Here is a 22,960-nt window from a genome sequence, read left to right as displayed (position 1 = left end):
AGCCTGAAGCTTTAGAAAAAATTGAAATGACATTCAATGCTTTCTCGAGTATTGATTTATCCTTTAAAAATATTACTGTGTCATCTGCAAACTGACTTATTTTCAGTTCAATATCAAAAATGTTTATTCCTTCGATGTCTGAATGGTTCACAATGAGGTAAGCCATTAATTGAGTGCAAAGAATAAATAATTTTGGAGAAATTGGGCAACCCTGTCGAATTCCACAGAATATGTCTATCCTAGATGTTATGCCTGGATTGAGCGAAACATAACTATAAATTTGCTTGTAGAACAGTTTGATCACTTTGCAAAATTTGTTTCCAAATCCAAAAAGTTCTAAAGATCTAAATAAAAAATTATGGTCTATTGAATCAAATGCTTTAAAAAAAGTCAATAAATAGTATTAAACTTTCTGAATTAATAAAGGATCGATAGTCAATCATATCTAATATTAATCTTATGTTATTATGAATCTGCCTTCCTTTAATAAACGCTGATTGGCACTCATCAATCAATTTGGTTAAGACGCTTTTAAGCCTATTTGCATATACTAAGGCTAATAATTTGTAGTCGTTACATAAAAGTGTTATGGGTCTCCAATTGTCTAGCATTTGTAAATCTTTGTTTGGTTTGGGTAATAAGGTTATTAATCCTGTTTTCATTGTTGGGGATAGTTCTTCATTTTTTAAACAATCCAAAAAGCCATTAAATAACAAATCTTTAATGTCTTGCCAAAAGGTTTTATAAAATTCAATCGTTAAACCATCAATTCCAGGCGATTTTCCATTTTTCATTTGTTTTAGAGCTGTATCTAATTCGGATATTTTCAAATCTTCTTCTAACCATGTTTTATCATCCTCTTCCAATTTTTTAACCTGATCTTTAATCATATCAAAAAAGATATCTGCATTTTCTTTTTCAGTTCTTGATTTATACAGATTACTATAGAACATGTTAATTTCCTCACTTATTTTGTTTGGTTCCTCAATTATAGTACCATCCTTACTCAATTTAGTTATTTTTTTCTTTGTTTGTCTACGCTTCTCTAGACTATAGAAATAAGATGAATTTTTTTCTCCATGTTCAATCCACTTGGCTCTAGACCTTACATATGCTCCTTTAGCTTTAATCAAGTACACCTCATCTAGCTTATTTTGTAAAGATTGTAAGCGTTCTGACTCTTCCGCAGTCATACAGGGTTTACCACATAATAAATGAATTTGTTCAATTAGATTTTTCTGTTCACGTACGCGTAGGGCAGACACTTTCTTTCCCGTTTCTATAGCTAATTGTTTCACATTATATTTAAACCATTCCCATTTACTGACATTAGTCATGCTCATATTGTTAATTTCTGATTTAAGTTCTTTAACTTGTTTACAGAAGTCTTCGTTTTGTAATAAACTATTGTTAAATTTCCATATGTTGTCAGATCTTTGTTGTTTACATAGAGATAATAAGAGACTTATCAGACAATGATCAGTAAGTGGGGTTGACTGGGTCTCACATTTCGTAACATATGATGATACTGTTTGGGAGACAAGCCAATAATCTAATCTTGAACATACGTTTTTATTTGATGGACTAAACCAAGTATATTTCTTCGTATTTGGGTTTGTCATCCTCCAATAATCGATCATATTGGTTGTCGTACAAAAGTCACAAATAATGCTATCGTGTTCTGGTTGATTTCCTCTTTGTGGTTGTCTGTCAAGCCATGAGTTAGGAGCCAGGTTAAAATCGCCTCCAGTTATCACCTGGGTAGAACCATATGTAGTACTCCACTTTGCAATTAATTTACTTAAGTTAGACATCATATTTCTATTTAGCGACCTGTTATTGTATCCATACACGTTAATAAGAATAATTTTCTGTTCACAGACTTCTACCAACACCATGATCCAATGCCCCATTCCGTCGCTTTTATGATCAATAACTCTCCCTGCAAATTTGTTGAATAAGATCATAACTCCTGCTGAGTGAGTAGTACCATGTGAATAAAGAATACTATCTCCCCATTGATGTTTCCAAAATGTTTCCTCTTCCTTACCAGAATGTGTTTCTTGTAAAAACAAAATGTTTGCCTTAATTTCCTTGCAGAATAAGAACATGGCCTTACGTTTGACATTGTTTTTTAAACCTCGAACATTTAAGGAACTTAATAGAACAGCCATCTATAAGATAAAGAAAAAACAAAAACAAAAAACGCAAGAACAAAATACAAAACAAGAACAGTAACGGCTTCCTTGGCACTTACTAGAAGAAGAAAAAAGCGCTTGAAGCAGGAATAAGCCTAGTGTCCTACCTATGTAATCATAACAGTACTCCGACCCTATCACAGTACTACCCCTTTATATATGCGGCAATTTTAGCTCTGGATAGCCCACGTTTAACTACGGCTTTGCTTTTTGACCCTCTCCTATTTTTTATTTGTGTATTTTTAACAGATATGTATGTATAAACATATATATACACACATACATACCCACATTTTATGGTTAACTTGTAGTGACTTCTTCAAGTGCATCTCACAGATCGATCCTTTTACCGTCTATTATTGCATAACCCTCCTTTAGGAATGCTCTTTTGCTGTTGTTTCGAGCTTCCTGCACCTTGGGCCACAGCTTGATCCGAGCTTCACGGTCTTCTTTGGAGAAGTCTTCTTTAAATTTTATGTTCAGTTCTTTGCAGACCCTGGCCTCTTTGGATTTCCTCCATACTTCATCCCTTGCCGTCCTCATGCTGAACTGTATGATGATTGGTCTTGGCACCTTGTTGCTCACTGCATTGTCTTTCTTCCCCAGTCGGTGTACTGTATCAACCATGAGCTGCAGTTTTTCCACTGATACAGGAACCACTCTTGTTAGAATGCCGATCACTGTTTCACGTGTATTCTCGTTGTCCTTCTCTGTCAGACCCAAAATTCTGAGGTCCCATCTTCTGCGGTAACGTGCACTCTCCCGACAGCTCTCCTTTAATTCTTTGTTTTCCTTCATCAGCGACTCCACCTTCGTCGTCAGCTTGTCAATTTCCTCTCTGTTTTTTTGGGTCGCCTGTGTATTTACTTCAATGCGTTGTTCGAAGGCTTCCAACTTCTTTTCAAGCGAATCAAACCTTTCCTCGCATCTCTTTGTGAAGCCAAGTAAAACTTCATATACATTCTCGATGCTCACCTGCTTCTCAGTTATTTTGCTTTTCATTTTTTTGGGATTGGGACTTGGTAACGGAGTGTGGTCACCTATGGGTCTTCCGATCTCTTTCTGAAGTTCCATCTCTTCTATATCTTCATCCTCACATGCTTCCCGCATAGCAGCAAGGTTGTAATCATGGTCGGAGAGGCTACCTGTTAGCTTGGGGTTAGCCATTTTTATCACTCTAAGTTTATCTTTGTGTCTGCCTGAAGGTCTGTCAAAGTAACTTCCAGGGGGTTTCGCTTGCGTTCTACTTCCTTTGGAGTAACAGTTTGTCAGTAAAGTATTTTACAGGACATCAAAATCACGTTTCTTAATCAGACCCGCAGATTGTACAACCGCTTATTCCGACATCTTTCTCTCCCCCCCCCCATTACTGTACATGTAGGTGACCATGATGAGAGAGACAGACAGAGTCTGGCTGGCGCTCGCTGGTAGTTCTCGCTGCAGTCTACCGGTAGCGTCTCCTTTCAGGCCAGGATAGACTAATGTCACCGAGCAGTGTCTAAGTTTGTGGTCAAAGGCTTGCACCCATTTGCCACAGCAGATGCCCCGATTTTTGGTAAGTGAATGTGTTTAATTGTAGGCAGGGACATTACTGGATATTCTTGTGTAATTGCCACAGAACAATTGATGTTATACTTTGTTATTGCTACAGAAGAATGTTGCAGCTTTAAGGCAGGGATGACTCCTGGAGTTGCTTTCTCACTGCATATGCTTTATTTCACAATCAGATCGATTCGATAACAAAAACATACAGCAGCTCCTCTCCTACTCCTAGCCCTTCGCTGCGGTGGAAAAAAGAACGACTTCAATCCCCTTCAAGGAACATACGTACAAAATAGTTTTCCTGATACACCAATGGGGCGTTCAATGCCATCTTGTAAATATGAGTACTCTGGCAGAGTAACAGTTCAAATGAAAAATACACCAGAACAAACAAGCAAACAAAAAAAGAAGTGTGGGGTACCTTTGAACCAATGAACAAAGTATAACAATTTATACTTTTTAACATAACCCGACCCCGTCAATATGTGATATGTCTCACAAGAATATTTATTTTATTATTTTACATTTACAATTTTTTTTCCTGGGGACCCTGTGACACCCCATTGAAGAGCCGTAGGCTGGATCTCTCAAGATCTCACTGTTGGGTTTGTAAGGTCATGTTACTCCTAAATTTCTATCTTGTTCAAAGAGAAGATATAAAACAAAGCTCTGAGCTAATCGACCTTAGTGTTCTCCTTTTTTTAAAAAAAAAAAAGAATCGATAAGAGAATCGATAAAGAATCGAATCGTTAAACAGAATCGAAAATGGAATCGGAATCGTTAAAATCTTATCAATACCCATCCCTAGGTTTTACAGTATTTTTTTTTATCAAGTTTAGCCAGAATTTGTAATGGGGAGGGCAAGGAGGTCTCTGAGTTTACAGAGGAGAGGACAGTCCAACAGGCACATGGGTGAAGATCCAAGCAGAGGGGAAGAAGCAAAGGTAAGACCAGAGGTAAGCATGAGGAGCATCAGCAGCAGGTAAATACAAAAAAACAGAGATTCAGAGGCCCGAGCAACTGCACCACTGAAACATTCAGTGAGGAAGTGATTGTCAGTGAATCACACCTGCAGTAATGTCACTGCGGCACATGTGTAAAGCTTAACTCATTTTAAATACTTTATATTGTGTTCAGTTTACAGTAATGCATCATTTTCTGTGAAAGAACCACGGATCTCTAAACAGCTTTCAATTAGCTCAGAAAAAAGGCGGATTTAAAAAGGAAAAATGCCACAGCTCAATTTACCCGTGGCATATTAAAGTGTTTGTGCTACTTTATGTAATTTTTATGTCATTCTTAGTAGGCAAGTTTTAATTATGCCAAATATTACTCTTTTTTTGCGCTTTGGTTATTATTATTTTTTGTAAAGATACAAATATTTGGGGGACCCATGAGACTCCACTCAAAAGCATCTTATTTTTCCTGCCCAGTTTAAAATCATTTGCTTGTCCTAGTGCCAAGTTTATATCCCATTATTTACATTTTTTGGTACTTCTCCCAATATAAAACGCACCTTTGGTTTCATAGACTGATCATCTCTGCAGTTTTATTCCAAGACTGCAGCACCCCTGTTAGCTTGTTGTTTAGTTTGTATTGGCTGTTGTTTGTGATATTTAATCAGTAGGAGTAATAAACTTTGTCTCTTCCTGATGTGTGTCTTTTATCCTGTCGCCATCTGCCCTCGTCTCTTTTCCGTCACCCCCAACCAGTCACAGCAGATGGCTGCCAAAACACCTATTGGATCAGTGCCTGTATAACCTACGATGGTGTAACAGCAGGCACGTGCAGAGGGGGGGGGGGGGGGGGGGGGGGGGGGGCTGGAGGGGCTTGAGCACCCGCCCCTTTCCTGATGGGTGCCCAGAGTGCCCTTTTGTTGAGGCAACTTTTAAAATTTTTCTGCGGAGTCTCTCAACAATAATATTTAACTATTAATCACAGTTTTGCTAAATAAAAGGATCTGGCTTGCATCAGTCACATGATCACATTTAACCAATGATCGCCCTTGACGGCAGAACGCGCTGGTTACGAGCCGGGAACGAGCTCACAAAGAGCACGCGCATTTTTAGCAGTCCGGAGCTGTAGGAGAAACACAAGTTAACTCAGAGACACAGACTGATGCGACACAACCAGTAAGTAGGTGTACAGCGTACACTGTAGTGTGTAGCACCCAGGAGTATCAGCTTATTACGTACACGTTGGTAAGTTGTCTTGTTGCAGCTGAAGAACTGAAACAAATGAGCGTGCTGTGTGTGCAACAGCGCGACAAACATTACCTGTCCTTGTATTAACTGCACAAGTAGTGCTGGTCATAGCTGCTGGCTACCTGTGTAAGGCTGTCATGTGTCTGTAGCTCTGTCACCGTTTTAGGGAACATATTTAGTTTTAAAGCAAGTTACATAGCTTTTCCTGCCTTTCTGGAGGGATTATATTCCACTAAAAAACGATCTAATATGCATGTCCACATAATTATGCATTATTATAATTATGATATATTAAAAAACACAAGCTGTATGTAACGTTGGACCCAAGAAATATAAGCTGGAGCGAATTTGACGACAGCCGAACTTTTATTTAATACTGTGCGTTTGTACAGGGACACAGACACTCCCGCTCTCTCTCTGCTGTCATGTCCGCCCTCCTCCTCCGACTGTCACTGCCAACATATAAAGAGACACAATCACTGTCAGATCCCAGCACACCTGTTCACCCCGCCCCTGCACCGCCCCGGGAGCTCACTGCGTCACCCCTCCTCTGCAGCTGGCCAGAGACCACACCCACGCCACACTGTATTTTAAAGAACATACATTAAGAAGCAGATTATATTAGATTTATATTTTAAATAAGACAAAATTTGGATTTTACAGCAGTAAAATTATTGTATCTCTACAGTTTAAACATGTAATAAGCTTTGCCCTGCACAGAGTGGATAGTGAAACAAATGGAATCATCATAAATACATTATTTCATATTTATTACTTCCCCCTCCTCATTGCTTTATTATTGTAGCTCTAGTAATAAATAATAATGTAAGGATTCTGGATCAGCACCGAGATGCCCAAAGTATATACAGTATTCTGAAGGTCTAAAATGTCACTGTGTGTGTGTGCATGTGTTTGTTTTATGTATATGGATTATTTTAAATTATTACTCATGATATGACATTGTCCAGACAGAATTTTATTGGAATTCCACGTGAAAGACCAACACAAAGTGGTGCACACGTGAGAAGTGGAACGAAAATCATACATGATTCCAAACATTTTTTACAAATAAATAACTGCAAAGTGGGGTGTGCATAATTATTCAGCCCCCTGAGTCAATACTTTGTAGAACCACCTTTTGCTGCAATTACCGCTGCCAGTCTTTTAGGGCATGTCTCTACCAGCTTTGCACATCTACAGACTGAAATCTTTGCCCATTCTTCTTTGCAAAACAGCTCCAGCTCAGTCAGATTAGATGGACAGCCTTTGTGATCAGCAGTTTTCAGATCTTGCCACAGATTCTCGATTGGATTTAGATCTGGACTTTGACTGGGCCATTCTAACACATGGATATGTTTTGTTTTAAACCATTCCATTGTTGCCCTGGCTTTATGTTTAGGGTCGTTGTCCTGCTGGAAGGTGAACCTCCGCCCCAGTCTCAAGTCTTTTGCAGACTCCAAGAGGTTTTCTTCCAAGATTGCCCTGTATTTGGCTCCATCCATCTTCCCATCAACTCTGACCAGCTTCCTGTCCCTGCTGAAGAGAAGCACCCCCAGAGCATGATGCTGCCACCACCATATTTGACAGTGGGGATGGTGTGTTCAGAGTGAGGTGCAGTGTTAGTTTTCCGCCACACATAGCGTTTTGCATTTTGGCCAAAAAGTTACATTTTGGTCTCATCTGACCAGAGCACCTTCTTCACATGTTTGCTGTGTCCCCTACATGTTTGCTGTGTCCCCTACATGTTTGCTGTGTCCCCCACATGTTTGCTGTGTCCCCCACATGTTTGCTGTGTCCCCCACATGGCTTGTAGCAAACTGCAAACGGGACTTCTTATGGTTTGCTGTTAACAACGGCTTTCTTCTTGCCACTCTTCCATAAAGGCCAACTTTGTGCAGTGCACGACTAATAGTTGTCCTATGGACAGATTCCCCCACCTGAGCTGTAGATCTCTGCAGCTCGTCCAGAGTCACCATGGGCCTCTTGGCTGCATTTCTGATCAGCGCTCTCCTTGTTCGGCCTGTGAGTTTAGGTGGACGGCCTTGTCTTGGTAGGTTTACAGTTGTGCCGTACTCCTTCCATTTCTGAATGATGGCTTGAACAGTAGTGATGGGACGTTCTGTATCGAGGCTTCGGAGCGTGTGTCGAGTAATGGAGGGGGCGTTTCCGCGAAGCGCGTATCGAGGCTTGCTTCATTTATGGGAGGAGCTGAAAATGATGACGTCCGAAGCCTCGCTGCCCGGCTGTACCACGTGACTGGTTCATGAAGTGGTTCGAACTTTGCCGCGAGATATGACAGCGATATAAACCCCTCAGACTTCAATCAAAATGTGGGTGTTTGATGGAGAGTTGCGGTTAGTGAGAGTTTGGAGACAGTTTGGAGGTTTATGAGAGTGAGGAGAGAAAGTCAGGAGAGAATGGAGCCAGCTAAGAAGAGGAGGATGTCCTCCCCTGTGTGGGAACATTTTGATCTTATTCCTCCCAACAAGGTATGTAAATTTCTACAGAAGATGTATTTTCATGATACTGATGGTGCAATACAATTTATGTTGAGCTGTCTTGACTTTTGTACAAGGTGAAGTGTTTGCTATGTGCCAGGGAGCTGGGATATAACAACAACAACACCTCATCCATGCTTAGGCACTACACTGCATGAGAATAAGGGGGACACCGATTGTGGAGCAAGACCAGGTGAGCCATCAAATGCAATGATAATATAGGATGCAGTAATGTTACTAAATGATATAACAATATTATACAACTGTAATAAGTTACGTGTGTGATATTTATATTTGTGCTTTATCTTTATTGTCTTTCCTCAGGAGAACAATCTCAAATAGATGAAGACCTGGTCAGCATGGTGATTGAGGACTCCCAGCCATTTAGCATTGTGGAGGACAAAGGATTCAAAAGATTTGTTAAATCATTAAATCCTAGCTATGTTCTCCCCACTAAAAAGGTCATAAAAGCAGTGAAAATTTAGTTTTTACAGAATAAAATGTGAACAGGCAGTGTGTAGCTGTCCATACCTCAACGTTACAAAAGCACAACTACTGTCCACACCCCAACCACACCTCACCTCACAGTAAATGATCATTTCCATTTCAAGCATTTCCAAATAATCATTTCCCATACTGCCACTATAAATATACACAGTATACTGCCATCACTACAATATACATGTTTTACACACTCCTTTGTTGTTGACATTTACAGGCTGTGTGCAAAATGCCACACTCTTCAAATTCATGCCAGCTATTATTTTTACGTCCAGTAGGTGTCCTGCTAGAGCAAATGAAGCTTCATGAAGCTTCACGTTGGGGTGAACCAATTGGATGAAAAGCTTCAGTGCTTCATGGGGCTTCATCTGCCCATCACTATTGAACAGTGCTCCGTGGGATGTTCAAGGCTTGGGAAATCTTTTTGTAGCTTACGCCTGCTTTAAATTTCTCAATAACTTTATCCCTGACCTGTCTGGTGTGTTCTTTGGACTTCATGGTGTTGTTGCTCCCAATATTCTCTTAGACAACCTCTGAGGCCGTCACAGAGCAGCTGTATTTGTACTGACATTAGATTATACACAGGTGCATGCTATTTAGTCATTAGCACTCATCAGGCAACGTCTATGGGCAACTGACTGCACTCAGACCAAAGGGGGCTGAATAATTACGCACATCCCACTTTGCAGTTATTTGTAAAAAATGTTTGGAATCATGTATGATTTCCGTTCCACTTCTCACGTGTGCACCACTTTGTGTTGGTCTTTCACGTGGAATTCCAATAAAACTGATTCATGTTTGTGGCTGTAATGTGACAAAATGTGGAAAAATTCAAGGGGGCCGAATACTTTTGCTGTATTTAGCAACCAAGACTCTTCAGCATGCTCTTGTATTGCTTATAAGATTGTTCACTGCATCTGGAGGAGTGCTTGGAGTGGAAGGGTCAGAGATTAATTCATTCTCTGAAAAGCATTGAACACTAGCTTTCTCACCTAAGTGGTCAGAGAAGAAAGAAACAAAAAAGGACAGCTGTGGTTTATTGAACTGGAGTGGGAAGGGTGGTCAACCAAGTGTCATGTTACACATGAAGAGTAGAAGTTCATCTTCAAGTTATACCATGTCAGTGACCTTCATGGTTCCTACATTCACATTGGATTTTCTAAAACAACACGTGCTGATTAATTTTATGAACGGCTGATAATCATTGACATTCACTTGTTTATCTCTTTGTAGTCTTGTACCTTGTAAAAGTTGTAAAGATTACTTTATGCATTTTGTCGCTTAGAGTATTTTTGCTCTGAGTTATTAGAGGAATTCCATAATCAAAGGCAATTACTTCCTCAGTGCCAAAAACTTCCAGATATGTTCTTTCACAGCTGCTTAAACATCTGTATCTGAGCACACATTTTGATATTTGTCCTCTAAGCTCTGGTCAGTTGGTGGAAACACACATGCTCATGTTTTACTATCAGTTGACAATCATTGATACTCACTTGTTCTTCTCCTTGTACTGCATCTGAAGTCATAAAGATTACATTAGTCACTGATTCACTAGAATAAGGTTGAATCTAATGCTACAGTGACCTCCCCTCTGTACTGTGTAATATAAAAGTCAGTCAGGTTTGCAGATGACACACAGATACTGTTGAGTTTTCACTGACAGAATGGAGATCACGCTGTTTTTCTCGCTGTTGCTTCTGGTCTGCTCTGTTTCCACAAATCAGACAGAGGCAGATAATGAAATTCTTGACCAGCAGATTTCAAACCAGCAACCCTGTCCACAGGAAATCCATGCTGTGCTCAGAGAGCTGACTGCCTCAGTGGCTGAACAGAAAGTGGAAATCAGGACCTTAAAACAAGAGAATAAAGGTAGAGTATGATGTCAGGTAGTGAGAAAAATGACAGCATGAGGAAACCTTCATATGAGCCCCTGTTACAGAGATATCAATGTCACTTCATGAATCTATCACTAACGTTTCTCATTAATTTTTTTATTTTTATTATTTATTCATTATTTATTCAATAATCTAACCTACTAAAAATGAAAAGATTCAAATGATGCAGATAAATAAAATTCATATTGACTTATTTATGTTCTTTTCTGTCAGACCATGTCGCAAAACTGAAAGACCTGGAAATGCAGAACGTTGAACTTCAGAGACAGAGGTCTGAAATTGACAAACTTAAACAGCAACAAATAATAAATAAATAAATAAACTTTATTTATAAAGCACACTAAAAAAACAAGGGTATACCAAGGTGCTTGACAAAAATAAAATAGGAAAAGGGAGATGGGAGGGAAAAGAGAAAGGACCTGGCACGTATCAATTATAAAAACCATCATAAGATATAAAAGTAGTTCACAAGCATAAAAAATGTACCAGCGCACACAAGTGTTAACTGGGTGGAAAGGCAAGATTAAACAAATAAGTCTTAAGCCATGATTTAAACAGTGGCATAGAGTCAGACGCCCGGATAGCGACAGGAAGGTTGTTCCATAAGACCGGGGCAGCTACAGCAAACGCGCGGTCACTGCGAGACTTCAGCCGAGAACGAGGTTGCTCCAGAAGAATTTGGGTAGCAGAGCTAAGTGCTCTGACAGGAGTGTGTAACCTGAGAAGCTCATTGAGGTAGCTCGGCGCAAAGTTATTAATGGTTTTGTAGGTGAAAAGTAATATTTTAAATTGAATACGGTATTTAATTGGAAGCCAGTGCAAGCCAGCAAGAACAGGAGTGATGGAAGAAAACTTCCTGCTACCTGTCAAAAGGCGTGCCGCCGCATTCTGGACAGTCTGCAATCTAACGAGAAGGGTGGAGGAAAGGCCAATGTAAAGAGAGTTGCAGTTCATATCCAGAATCGGATTCTTTTGGTTATTACCCAAAGCTCGTGACCATAGGTGAAGGTGGGGACAAACTGATAGGAAAGAGCTCCTGCCAGCCACACAGCCACCTGCGACAATCACAGACATTTATCTACCGGCTTGACTGGCGGCTGCAAAACATTGCAAGATAATCTTGGTCAGGTATTCTTCCAGTCCACAACTTTACCACGAGTGTTGTTATATCAATTTAATTGTCCCACAAGGGGAAACTTGGGTGTAACAGCAGCAAGAAAACACATATACAAACAAACAGTACACATGACACAGAACAGAAACATACACAATTCTTACATATTTACATGAAGGACAATGGTTACCAAAAACTGAGTACCATACTGTTGTTAAATTAAATAAAATTAAATACAGATAAGAGGCAACCCTGGTTGTAGTGTGAATCGGTTGATAAAACAGTGCACGATACAGCGCTGATGTAAACATCTGTGTTTGTTGGGAGCAGTTCAGATTGTACAGTCTGACAGCTGCAGGGAGGAAGGACCTGCGGAAACGCTCCTTCATGCATCGAGGATGCAGCAGTCTGTCACTGAAGCAGCTCTGCAGTTCAGCAACATCTACATGCATGGGGCGGGAGATAAACTGCTGCTCCAACATACCACACTGTGAAAAATGACAGATGCCACCACAGAGTCATAGAAGGTCTTTAAAAGCGCTCCCTGGACTCCAAATGACCTCAGCCGCCTCAGCAGGTAGAGTCTGCTCTGACCCTTCCTGTAAAGAGCATCATCCCTGTACTTATACTTTTGTGTTGCTCTCTCATCACATCTTCATTATTCTCATCACTGCTTAAAACAACACACATCTTTTTTTAACTGTCCTTTCTCCAAAACAGAAAGTGGCATTACAGTTGTTTCAGGCTGAGAGACACAAAACGCTCTTCGTATTATCATTCATATATCATCCACACAACTATTTTATTTCTTTTTGTCCACTGGGCAGGTGACCTGCAGAATCATGTCTGCCCCAGCTGGATACCTTTTCACACACACCGTGACGTCAGACACACTCACAGTCACTTCATTCGTCAGACTTCTTTTAAGTTTGCAGCAGGCAACGCGACTGAGTATTGTGTCAAGATAAGTAGGAAGACCACGCTATAATGGACAGTTGAAGGAAAAGGTCAAATTTACAGGGAATCTTTTTGTTTTGTTTTTGGACAGAAAGATGAGAGTTTGATGTGTACATGGCTGTGAACAAAAATATAAATGTGGTGGATCATAAATTTGATTAGTTTTGAAGTTGTACATCTCTGTTCCTTACATTTCATGTCATGCCCTTATTAATGTTTTATTTGTTGCTTTGACTGTTTTCGAATAGAATATGCAGTGGGAATATAGAGGGAGATAAGTAGTGAAAGTTTTGCCTGGGTTGATTGTGCGTCGATCCATTGTTAATGCCTCAGGGCTCCAGTAGGGCATTAACAATGGATCCAGTAAAAGATCAGAAACATTTCATATATGGAGTTAAACATGAATCATTGTTTCAACAACATATTTATTGTTGTCATAAACAGACAAGAAGACAACAACAAACTGCTCCTCCCATTCAACACATGTCAGTCCATATCCCAGCAAACTAAATCATCTCCATTTACACATCAAATAGAAACATGAATCACTTGGAATGATTAGAAACTTGATAGAACTTCAAATCTAGTTTGGGGAGTCATTCAGTGAGAAACAGTGAAATGATTTTCCATGTGAAAAGGTGGACAGCAGAAACAGAAAGAAAGAGTGAAACTAAAAGAGAAACAAAGAGCTTTGGAACAACGAGGCAGCAGGAGGACAGCTGCAGTTTAACAGCTTCAACTCACTGACAGGAAACAACATTAGAAACATCATCATCCTCAACTCATCTGCTGCACTGACACTGACACCTTCAACGGACACACCTTCACTTCATCATCAGTGTTAATGTATGGAAACATCCTGTGAGTGAAAGTGTGTGTGAAGGTGTGTATGTGTGTGTTAGTATCAGGATCAGAGAACGACAGCTTTCCTCTGTTCCAGTCCAGATTCACTCTGATCCTCTGGAGCTTCTTCTGGACTGAGAGATCAGTGACAGCTGATGGTGACCATGCTGAGTATTCACCTTCATCAAACCATATTCTCCATAATCCAGACTCTATGTCTCCCTTCCTCTGCACAGACTCTGCCAACACACCCAGTGCCCACCATGTACTGTCTCCAACATCGACATCCCAGCTGTGAGTCCCTGAGTTAAAGCCCTCAGAGCCCAGGACAGACCAGCAAAAATCAAACCTCTCTGGATTATCAGGAAGCTGCTGCCTCTCTCCTCCTCGTCTCACACTGGTCAGATCTTCAGACAGGATGAGTTTTGGATTTGCAGTGTTTGGGTCCAGAATGAGAGGAGTGTAGGAGACCATGTCCTTCATGTTGTTCCAGATGTTGAAGGTCAGGTTGCCCAGGTGTTTGGCCTGGTCTATCAGAGCTCCTGAGGGCAGCTGTGGATCATCCAGCAGGGGGCAGCGCTGGACTCTTTCCACTGCAGCCTTGTAGTTGTGCAGGAATGAGACGTCTTCAGCTCTCAGCTCCTCCTCTGTGGCTCTGACTGTGTCTGAAAGAGCTGCTATCTCTCTGCTCAGAGCCTCCATCTTCTCCTTCATCATCCCACTCTTCTGCTCCTCTTCCTCCCTCAGTGCAGCCAGCCTGGCCTCCTCTTCCTCTGCTAGAAACTGGTGAAGCTTCTTAAACTGCTCCTTAATCTGCCTCTCTGTGTGTCGGGCCTGGACCTTAATGTGTTCTGCTGTTTGATCAAACTTCACTTGAACTTCTTCACAAACCTTTAACTTCTTCTTTAAGGGCTCCAGAGTTTCCTGAAGTTCCTTCTTGTGTTGTTGTGCAGCTTCATCGATGGGTCTGAATCTGTGATCTCTCTCCTGTAAGAACGACTCACACAGGTTCTTTAAAGCTCGGTTTAAAGGTGGTTCTTCCCTTGAAGATCTTCTCTTACAAACTGGACACTCACGTTCCCTTTTTTTTCTCCACCATCTCTTCAGACAGTCTTTACAGAAGCTGTGGCTACATGACAGAATAACAGGATCTCTGAAGACCTCCTGACAGACCGGACAGCAGAGATCCTCCTCTGATCTGGAAGCCATTGAGTCTGTGAGTGAAGCTGAAAACAGCAGACAGGAAGTACAGTCAGTCCTGGCTCCCCTCCCTCCTCTACCACCTTCACTGAAACTTCCTTTGAGTCGTGTTTTTGCTCAAACTCACATTCAGTGTGTGGAGCGTCAGCAGCTTGAAGCAGCAGTGTTGGAGTTTTCCACTTTTCTCTCCTGTAGCTGGACTCACTCAGAGGAAGCTGCTAGTTTGGTCTGAGCTCAGTCTGATCGTCTGTGCGTCTCTCTTTACTGAGGACGAAGAACTTCCTGTTTCCTGGTTTGTCACATTTGAGTGACGTGAGGGGAGGAGAAAATGTTGCTGTTTGACTTTTAACTAAGGTGTGTTTCAATCCTGCCTGCAGCTCAAAAGCTGTAAAACAGGTTTTGTGTCTTTTCACCTCCACAGGTCACAACATGAAACCTGTTGTGAAGTTTATAAAATAAAGTGTCACTCGGTGGTGCAGCTGTTTGTCAGCTTCTATTTTAGACTTTGTTCTGGTTCTTGTTCAGGTTCCCAGCAGTGGGAGTGTAATGCAGTCACACACACACAGGTGGTGTTAAGGTGGATTCACTTAGTTACAGACAGTGGTGTTATTTCCTGTAACTAAGGGTGTGTTTCACTCCAAAGTTCAGACATTAACCTGCCAGAAGTTGTAAAAGTTACTAATAAAGAGCTTTTATCTCATTTCACATGTTGTCCACAATCTCCTCGTGATTACCTCTGGAAAGCCCCGTGGCACAGCTCTCCATCCAGTGCAGCTTTATGGTCATTGCTGTGGTTCCAGAATCTTCTCATGATGACCAGTAGGTCCCCAAACAGCATGACCTTTGACCTCAACCCCTGCCTGGGCTGTCAGGTATGGTCCCTACTTCTCGCTGGGTCTCTGAAGATTTCTCAGGCGATTCCACCCTTGGGATCATTTCTTCCAGCAATGCTCTGCTGCACCTGCATCTCCTCACTAGAGGAAAAGCTTCTATTTGGAAAACATGTCAACCATCATCAAACCAAAATTTCCTTTCAGTTCAGTGAACTTCACTTATCAAAAAATATAATTATTTATTATTTATTAATTATATTATTGGTTTATCACGTTTTCACTTTCACTTATAGGCCATCAAAGTGTTTTTTATCTTTACCCAAATAATTGGAGCAGAACTTGTTCCATATTCAGTTTTTCAGCAAAACGTGTTTGAGAAAAGATTCATTCTTATATCTGGAGGAATAAATATATTTCAATAAATATTAACGTTAGCCTGCGACTTTGTTCCAGTTTTGAATTTTGGCCCACTGTGTATTTGAGTTTGACACCCCTGATCCATAGCTGGCGATTTTTTGTTTTTATGGGCCGATGGATTTTTTTTTTTTAAGGAAGGGTATATATAATGAAAGGTGTTGGATTGGCCAATTGGTCATGATCGACTCTTGGCTGGACCAATTACAGCCGAGGAGGCCGGATGCACCCTCCCCCTTGTTTAGCAATCACGTGATTTTCGCGCATTGCATGCCGGGAACTCGTGGCAAAACAATCCAAGTACCGCATCAAATGCAAGCATTTGCAGCACCGCAAAACGTTCATTCTCCGGTTCCAATACCTTCTTGTTTTTTCTTTGCCGCACAAAAAAGTCTCGACGAAAAGACAAAGAAAAGATACGAGGAAAAAATCAAAGGAGTGAAAGGGTCAGACCCTTACGAGCACACAGAGGGACCAAAGACGTCAGCGTGCTGCCCAACTTTCACCACGCTCATATTTATAATCATACGGTTCTTGGAGTGAGTGCATACACTCATGAAGTTTAGTAACTTCAGGTCACTGCAACAAGCCCAGGTACAGTTTACCGACGGATGGGTGCAGGACCTTGAAATGCACCGTGTAGAACGAAAGACCATCGTACCTATCATAAGTTTACCAGTCTCACAAATCGTCGTCATAAATACACATTCGTTAACCGTTTATTAATATAACCTTTGAGCTCAGCGGTAATTAATTAGTAGTGGAAATAATTTCTGGTACGCGTTACAGAAATGTAGCAGTGACAATAATATTGTATGCTGTAATCGTACTGGGCAATTAGTGATACAAAACAACTGTTTTATCCTGTGAATAAAAGTATATGTTTTTGTCAATGTACCATAATAACAGAAGCGAAACGCAATATTGTGTCAGGACAATTCACTATTTATGCACAATAGACAAAGGAGCAATTTCTGTTCAGCGCCAGACTTGCTTGTAACCTATATCACCAATTATGTTAAGAAAAATGACGCATTAACTACAACAAAACTCTGACCTTTGTGGGAATGCTTGGAGCAGACTAACATGTGAGCTGGAGAGTTCTGGGACGTTATATTTGGTATATCCAGACCATCCGTCGGCTCTTACTTCGGAAACATGGCTTAAAAATTTCTCTTCAACGACGTAATCCGATAAAAAAACTATCTCTTTACCCGTCGGCTTCCCGTGGCTGTCATGCGACCGGCTGTTGCAGTCAATAATACAACAGCTTCTTGCCATTTTTTGGGTTTCTTTTTATCGCTGTGTAACTGAGTTCAAAAGCCTGCGTGCGCTAGTACCTCTTGCCACAAGTTCCCAGAATCCTTTGCGGTTTTACCCCTGAATGACGTCACATTTTCAATCTTCATCCCGACTTTTTGTCCCAGTCCAGCCTTGCCTCTTCCTCACAGCTCTGATGTCTCTGAGGGAGATGTTGTGACTGTAATCTGTGAGGAGGACCAAAGCTTTTCTGATTGGACTGTGAGGACAAGCAAACTGCAGAGGGCTGAGTGTGGAGATGGGCGGGGACAACAGCAACGTGATCAATCATGTTCCATCAGTACGCTGGTGCCTCACGACACCGGAGTTTACTGGTGTGAGTCCAGTAATGGTGCCATCAGTAACCTGGTTAATATCACAGTCACTGGTAAGCTGATGACTCTCACTTTACTTCTTATTGCATCCACAAATTGAGCTGAACATGCAGGTACATAGATTCTGTGCTGTTCTTCACTGATCACCTACCTGACTGACAGAGTAATGAAGGACTTCCCTCCCTCGGTGCTTCTTAATGTGTGAGGATATTCTCCATTACTGAGTTAAGACTTCCTTATTTAGATCTAAGCTCTGGATTATCTTGCACGTCTCGTGGCTCCCAAATGTCTCTTAAGTTATTATCCTCTGTAGCCTCATACTTTAGCTTTACTTGGCAAATGTGAATGCTTTGTGTGCTGACAAACCCTTTTGCATGTAGTGTTTTTATGAAAAGCCTTATAATTGCCTAATTTTGTGTTTTTGTTCTGTTACAAAAGCAGGCATTCTTACTGTTGTTTAATATTTTAATCAAACCTTTAAGTTTAATTCAGCACAAAAAGCCCCACTGTAAACAAATCCACAGAACAGAACCAAACTCAGCAGCCAAACAGTTTGTCCTCAGTGCAGGTTGACATTCAGAAAAACCAGCTGCCTCAGCTTGGATGGGCTGATGTGGTTTCTCCTTAGTATCTGCCCAGTTTTTGAGAAGACCCTCCAAAGGAACAGATGTTGCCACAATGCACAGTCTCCCCTCCATCACCTTCAACAGGTAGGGAAAGACTGTGGCCTTGGCCTCCCACCAGCTCTGTGGGCCTTCTCCTTGTTGGATGAGGGGCTCCTCAAGATAACATTTCATCTCCATCATAACATCAGCTGTAGTATTTCTCTTTGCAGCATCTCCTGTAGCTCTTTCATCAAAGAGGCTCCACACAGCAGACGTCTGTGGCTCCTCCTTCACTTGGCCCTGTAATGGTGGAGCTGGGTGGGAGTGCACTTTGCTGCTGCAGTTATTCTCTGAAGTGCCTCATCAACAGCTCTGTTGTCACTGAATGCAAGCTTTTTAAATCTACCATCCAGTGATGCAGCTTCTGAGTGGACGGTGTTGAACTCCACACACAGAAACTTTTCACACTCACTGCTAATTTTGTTTTACAGTGAAGCCACTCTGCTCTGCTAGTCCCAATATCTTTCACCTGCAGCAGATGCTGCTTCGTTTGCAGCTGTCAGTCATATTTCTGTGTTTTTGTGTCGCACTCTCCTCCACACTGCTGTCTGTCATCTCACAGGTATGATGTGCGGAGCGATGCTGAACTTCCAATCCCAGCGTTTCATGTTGCAGGATCAATTCCCATATGAAAATATCAATATCTAATTTGATTACATTTGTTTTTCATCATAAATATGACAGACAAAAGTAAATTCAGCAATTAGCAGGATGGTCTGCAATACCCTGTCAATAGGAACTACACTCACCACCTCTCATTCATGTGCGTGTTACGGCTCTGCAAGAGTGTGAGCCAATGAGAAACCAGAGGCACAAAACTTTAGACCACAAAACACACAATCTGATGTTGGTTTGTAAAGATGTTGCTGATGAGACTTTGTAGAAAGCAGCTGGTCTGAGTGATGTGATCAGAGTGCAGCAGATAATGTCTGACAGCAGTTTGAAGAGCAAATGGATTCTGTTCTGTTCTTCATCATCACCTACCTGACACCTCACACCTGTTTCTCACCTGCAGGTCACACAGGAGGATCTGTTGGACTGAAGGTCAGCCTGTCAGTTCCTGCTGTGCTTCTTGTTGCTGCTGTTTTCTTGATGTAGAGAAAACAAAAACAACAAAGAATCAGGATCCAGCCTCATGTTGAGCTGCAGCAAAATAAAATGTCAGAATCTTTTTAAATCAGCACTCTTAGTCTCCCGCTGGTGGTTTCAGCGTTGTCAGTGAACCTGGGGAACATGAGATGATGCTGGTAACAGAAATCAAAGGTAGTGAACAGCAGACAGGGATCAGCTGCAGGTTTAATACACGTCCTGAATTTGGTTTAGTTTGAAGTTTCTGTAAAATAAAACCAAACGTTGTGATTTGTCGCTTTATGAATAAAGTTGAATTGAATTTCTCTCTGAGCTCCTGCTTCTGTTGTCTGTCAGTGATTTTATCAGTTGGACATCAAGTAAAACTTTGGATAAAATGAAAACTGTTCACACAGTGTCTGTAAATCCACGGGTGAAAATAATACATGTAACATTCACACAAGTCCACGAGTGATTGAATGAAATGTGATCATGGAAAAATAAATTCAAAACTATTCAAGACTTTTACCATTAACTGTCATTCTATTATGAAGTAACAGGAAGGTAATAACACTATAATATAATAATAATAAAGAAAATTAAAAAATATGGTATAACAGAGCTCACTGCCTCACACTGTCGATAGCAGCATTTCTTTTTAACCTTATTTCATTTAAGGCTCAGACGATCATCTGTTTTCACTTAAAGTAGTCTAGCTCTGATATCACTTTAGCCTCTGGATGGAGGATTTGCTATGTTAACTTATAGATAATAAACTCAACGTATTACAGACCAAAACCAAACACGTCCGTAGTATAAGACTGGATTTAACTCCCTTCACACCTGTCTCGACACAACAGTCAGGTCAGTCCCTTCCCTTTTAAGAAATCCACCTTAAATGTATTTTAAATGTAAGTGATGCAAAATGAATTTAATATTTTATCTTTAGTTTGTCAGGTAGCATCAGGTCAGATGGATGATGTTGGGTGAGATGGAGCAGACAGAGATGTCATCACAGCTGAGAGGAAGCAAAAGCCTCAACATCCAGGCTTAAAAGTGATGTAGGGAGCTAAAGCTAAAGCTCTGCTTTCTTTGTGTGCCTGTGCTAACAGCAACTAATGAGAAATGTGATGACAATTGTCCAGCTTTGTCCTTTTATATTCTAACAAATGTGAAGTGAACCTGTGGTTATACAGTAACGATAAGAGCATCTTTATTAGTCCCACATGTGGGAAATTTGTTTTGTTACAGCAGGAAGTGGACAGTGCAGTTACATAGCAAACATGAGAGAACCCTGGAATAGAATAAGAAACTGTACACAACTGTACCCAATAGAATAGAATAGAATGATAGGATAAAAATAGAATACACATGCTACATACAACTGAGTACAAATACAACGTTGTCAGAAAAAGAGTGTTACACTTAGTCCTATTGCACATGTGTGTGTTTGATCAGCTGCAAAGTCTTTGTGGTGGAGTCTGACAGCAGAGGGGAGGAAATCTCTCCGCCCACATCGTGGGTGCTGCAGCCACTGAAGGAGCTGCTCTGAAGTGCTATAAAGGTTTGTGATGATCAATACAGGTTTACAGCTCAGATCATACTGAGTTCATTATGACTGATATAAATATGTGATAGAAGAATAATAAATCGAGTAAATTGTGATTGACAAACAGTTTTAAAGAGAAAGTTTGTTAGTTTAAATTGTGTGAAAGGTCAGAGATGGAGAGAACACCAGGCTGGGGCTGAATATCAGTGTATTACATGCAAATCTGATTGGATGACAGGACAGAGCATAAACTGAAGCTGGCATGGATGTTCTGGGTCTCCTGCCTCTGTGAGATCAGCAGGTCAAAGATTCAATAGCAAAACTTGGTTGTTCCAGCAGCGACGCCGAGGGCAGTGAGCTCTAAAAGCCTCCCAGATGAAAACGTGCCCGATCGAGAGGTGATCTGCTGCTGATGGGTGACGAACCTACTCAGGTCTCCAGCTCTTATCAGAGGAGGCAGTGAAGACACCTGAACTTCAAGGCAGTCAGGCTGGGCGAGTCTGTGATTACTTTTATCTAAGTACAATCTGAGTATTTTACCTGTAAGTAATCTTACAGTATTATGTTATATTGTGAGTCCTTCTTACAGATCTTCCTAGGTTGAAAATGAAACAGTACTAAATGTAACAAGTAGACAGCAGCACTAAAGTCATCAGTTTAATGGACACAGAGGAAGCTTTTCAAAGGCTTAAGAAGAATAACATGATGCTAGAACATCACATTTTATAATATGACAGTAAAAATAACTCACAGAGATCATCTTCTATGTTTTCCTCCATAAGGGCGGCGAGCCTGGGTCCAGCTATTTGAGTGGTGCCTTGTTTTGGTGAAGCTTTTGAATTGCTTGGCCTTTGAGGCCTGCATGGAGCTCAGGCTGACACTAAGCACAGAAAAGGCCCACAGTGGGTGCACACACAGGATACAGATCTGTCAGGTCATGATCAACAACCACTGACCAAAGCCCACTGATCTCTGACCTCCCAGCCCATTCTTCCTTCAGTGGGCTGCTTTCAGTCATTATGCAAATGTTCTGTTTATAAGATTGAGGAAACCTGCAGTCAAACAACATATAAGAACATAAGATGGAAACAAACAGAGTGAAACAGAGTTTGTTTCCTTCCTGGTTTCCTGGTTTTCGTATGTTTGTCACACTTAAATGTTTCAGATCAAACACATTAAAATATTAAACAAAGAAAACACAAACTGAAGTTTGTAAATGAAGATGTTTGTTATTAAGGGAACAAATCCAAAGCTACATCATCCTGATCTGAAACATTTAATAAGTGTGACAAACATACAAAGAACAGGAAATCAGTTTGAGCAGCTGTAATCAAACTGTCAACCTTCACACTTTTTACTAAAACCTTTAATTCTCCACTAACATCACTTTGTATCCACGGTCACTCTAATGGACCCTAGAAAATAAGATAAAACACATTCAAAGACTATTTTGTGTTGAGAAGAAGTTTCTGGCTCTTATTCTATTTTCTAAAGGAGGCAAACAGCAAACAGGACTCTCCAGCTGCCCCGGAGCAGATTGTAATCATTGCTCTAGACGAGCTTCATCATGTTGCAGACACACCTTCATGCTCAGGGCAGCCGTTACCTGTGTGCCCAAACTGAGTCTATAACAGTTTGTAAACTCTGTCAAATTTGATACGATGGATTTACAAACCACGGAGAACAAAGTACAAGCTGTCTCCCAGTGGGCTGGGCTTAAGGAGGAAAGTCACATGAGGCAGGAAAAGTCACACGAGGCAGGAAAAGTCACATGAGGCAGGAAAAGTCACATGAGGCATCATCAGTTTCTTTCTGTCCTTGATCATCTGTTTTTCATCATGCTGG

General features: G+C 41.0%; 3 protein-coding genes across 3 annotated transcripts in view; 1 reads left to right on the top strand and 2 right to left on the bottom strand.

The window, feature by feature from the left end:
• LOC146673191 (polymeric immunoglobulin receptor-like) overlaps window positions 1-22,960 on the bottom strand; it is a 94,329-nt gene that overhangs the window by 19,189 nt on the left and 52,180 nt on the right. The window lies entirely within an intron of this gene.
• The window catches only part of LOC146673192 (butyrophilin-like protein 2), a 93,307-nt gene that overhangs the window by 34,842 nt on the left and 35,505 nt on the right, over window positions 1-22,960 (top strand). The gene's annotated exons all lie outside the window — the stretch shown is intronic.
• On the bottom strand, window positions 13,687-15,202 carry LOC146673195 (nuclear factor 7, brain-like). Its single transcript, XM_085402636.1, has one exon. The coding sequence runs from the start codon at window positions 14,959-14,961 to the stop codon at window positions 13,687-13,689; it is 1,275 nt and encodes a 424-aa protein (XP_085258762.1). The 5' UTR covers window positions 14,962-15,202.

Source organism: Rhamphochromis longiceps, linkage group LG3 (assembly GCF_057381845.1).
Source record: "Rhamphochromis longiceps isolate RC_006_pf linkage group LG3, R_longiceps_female_GT1.1, whole genome shotgun sequence".
Classification (NCBI taxonomy): Eukaryota; Metazoa; Chordata; class Actinopteri; order Cichliformes; family Cichlidae; genus Rhamphochromis; species Rhamphochromis longiceps.
The sequence above is the reverse complement of the archived record's forward strand: the minus strand, read 5'-3'. Positions and strand labels throughout refer to the sequence as shown.

Coding starts and splice junctions, on each gene's coding strand:
- LOC146673195 (XM_085402636.1), bottom strand. CDS start 14,961: ATGGCTTCCAGATCAGAGGAGGATCTCTGCTGTCCGGTCTGTCAGGAG.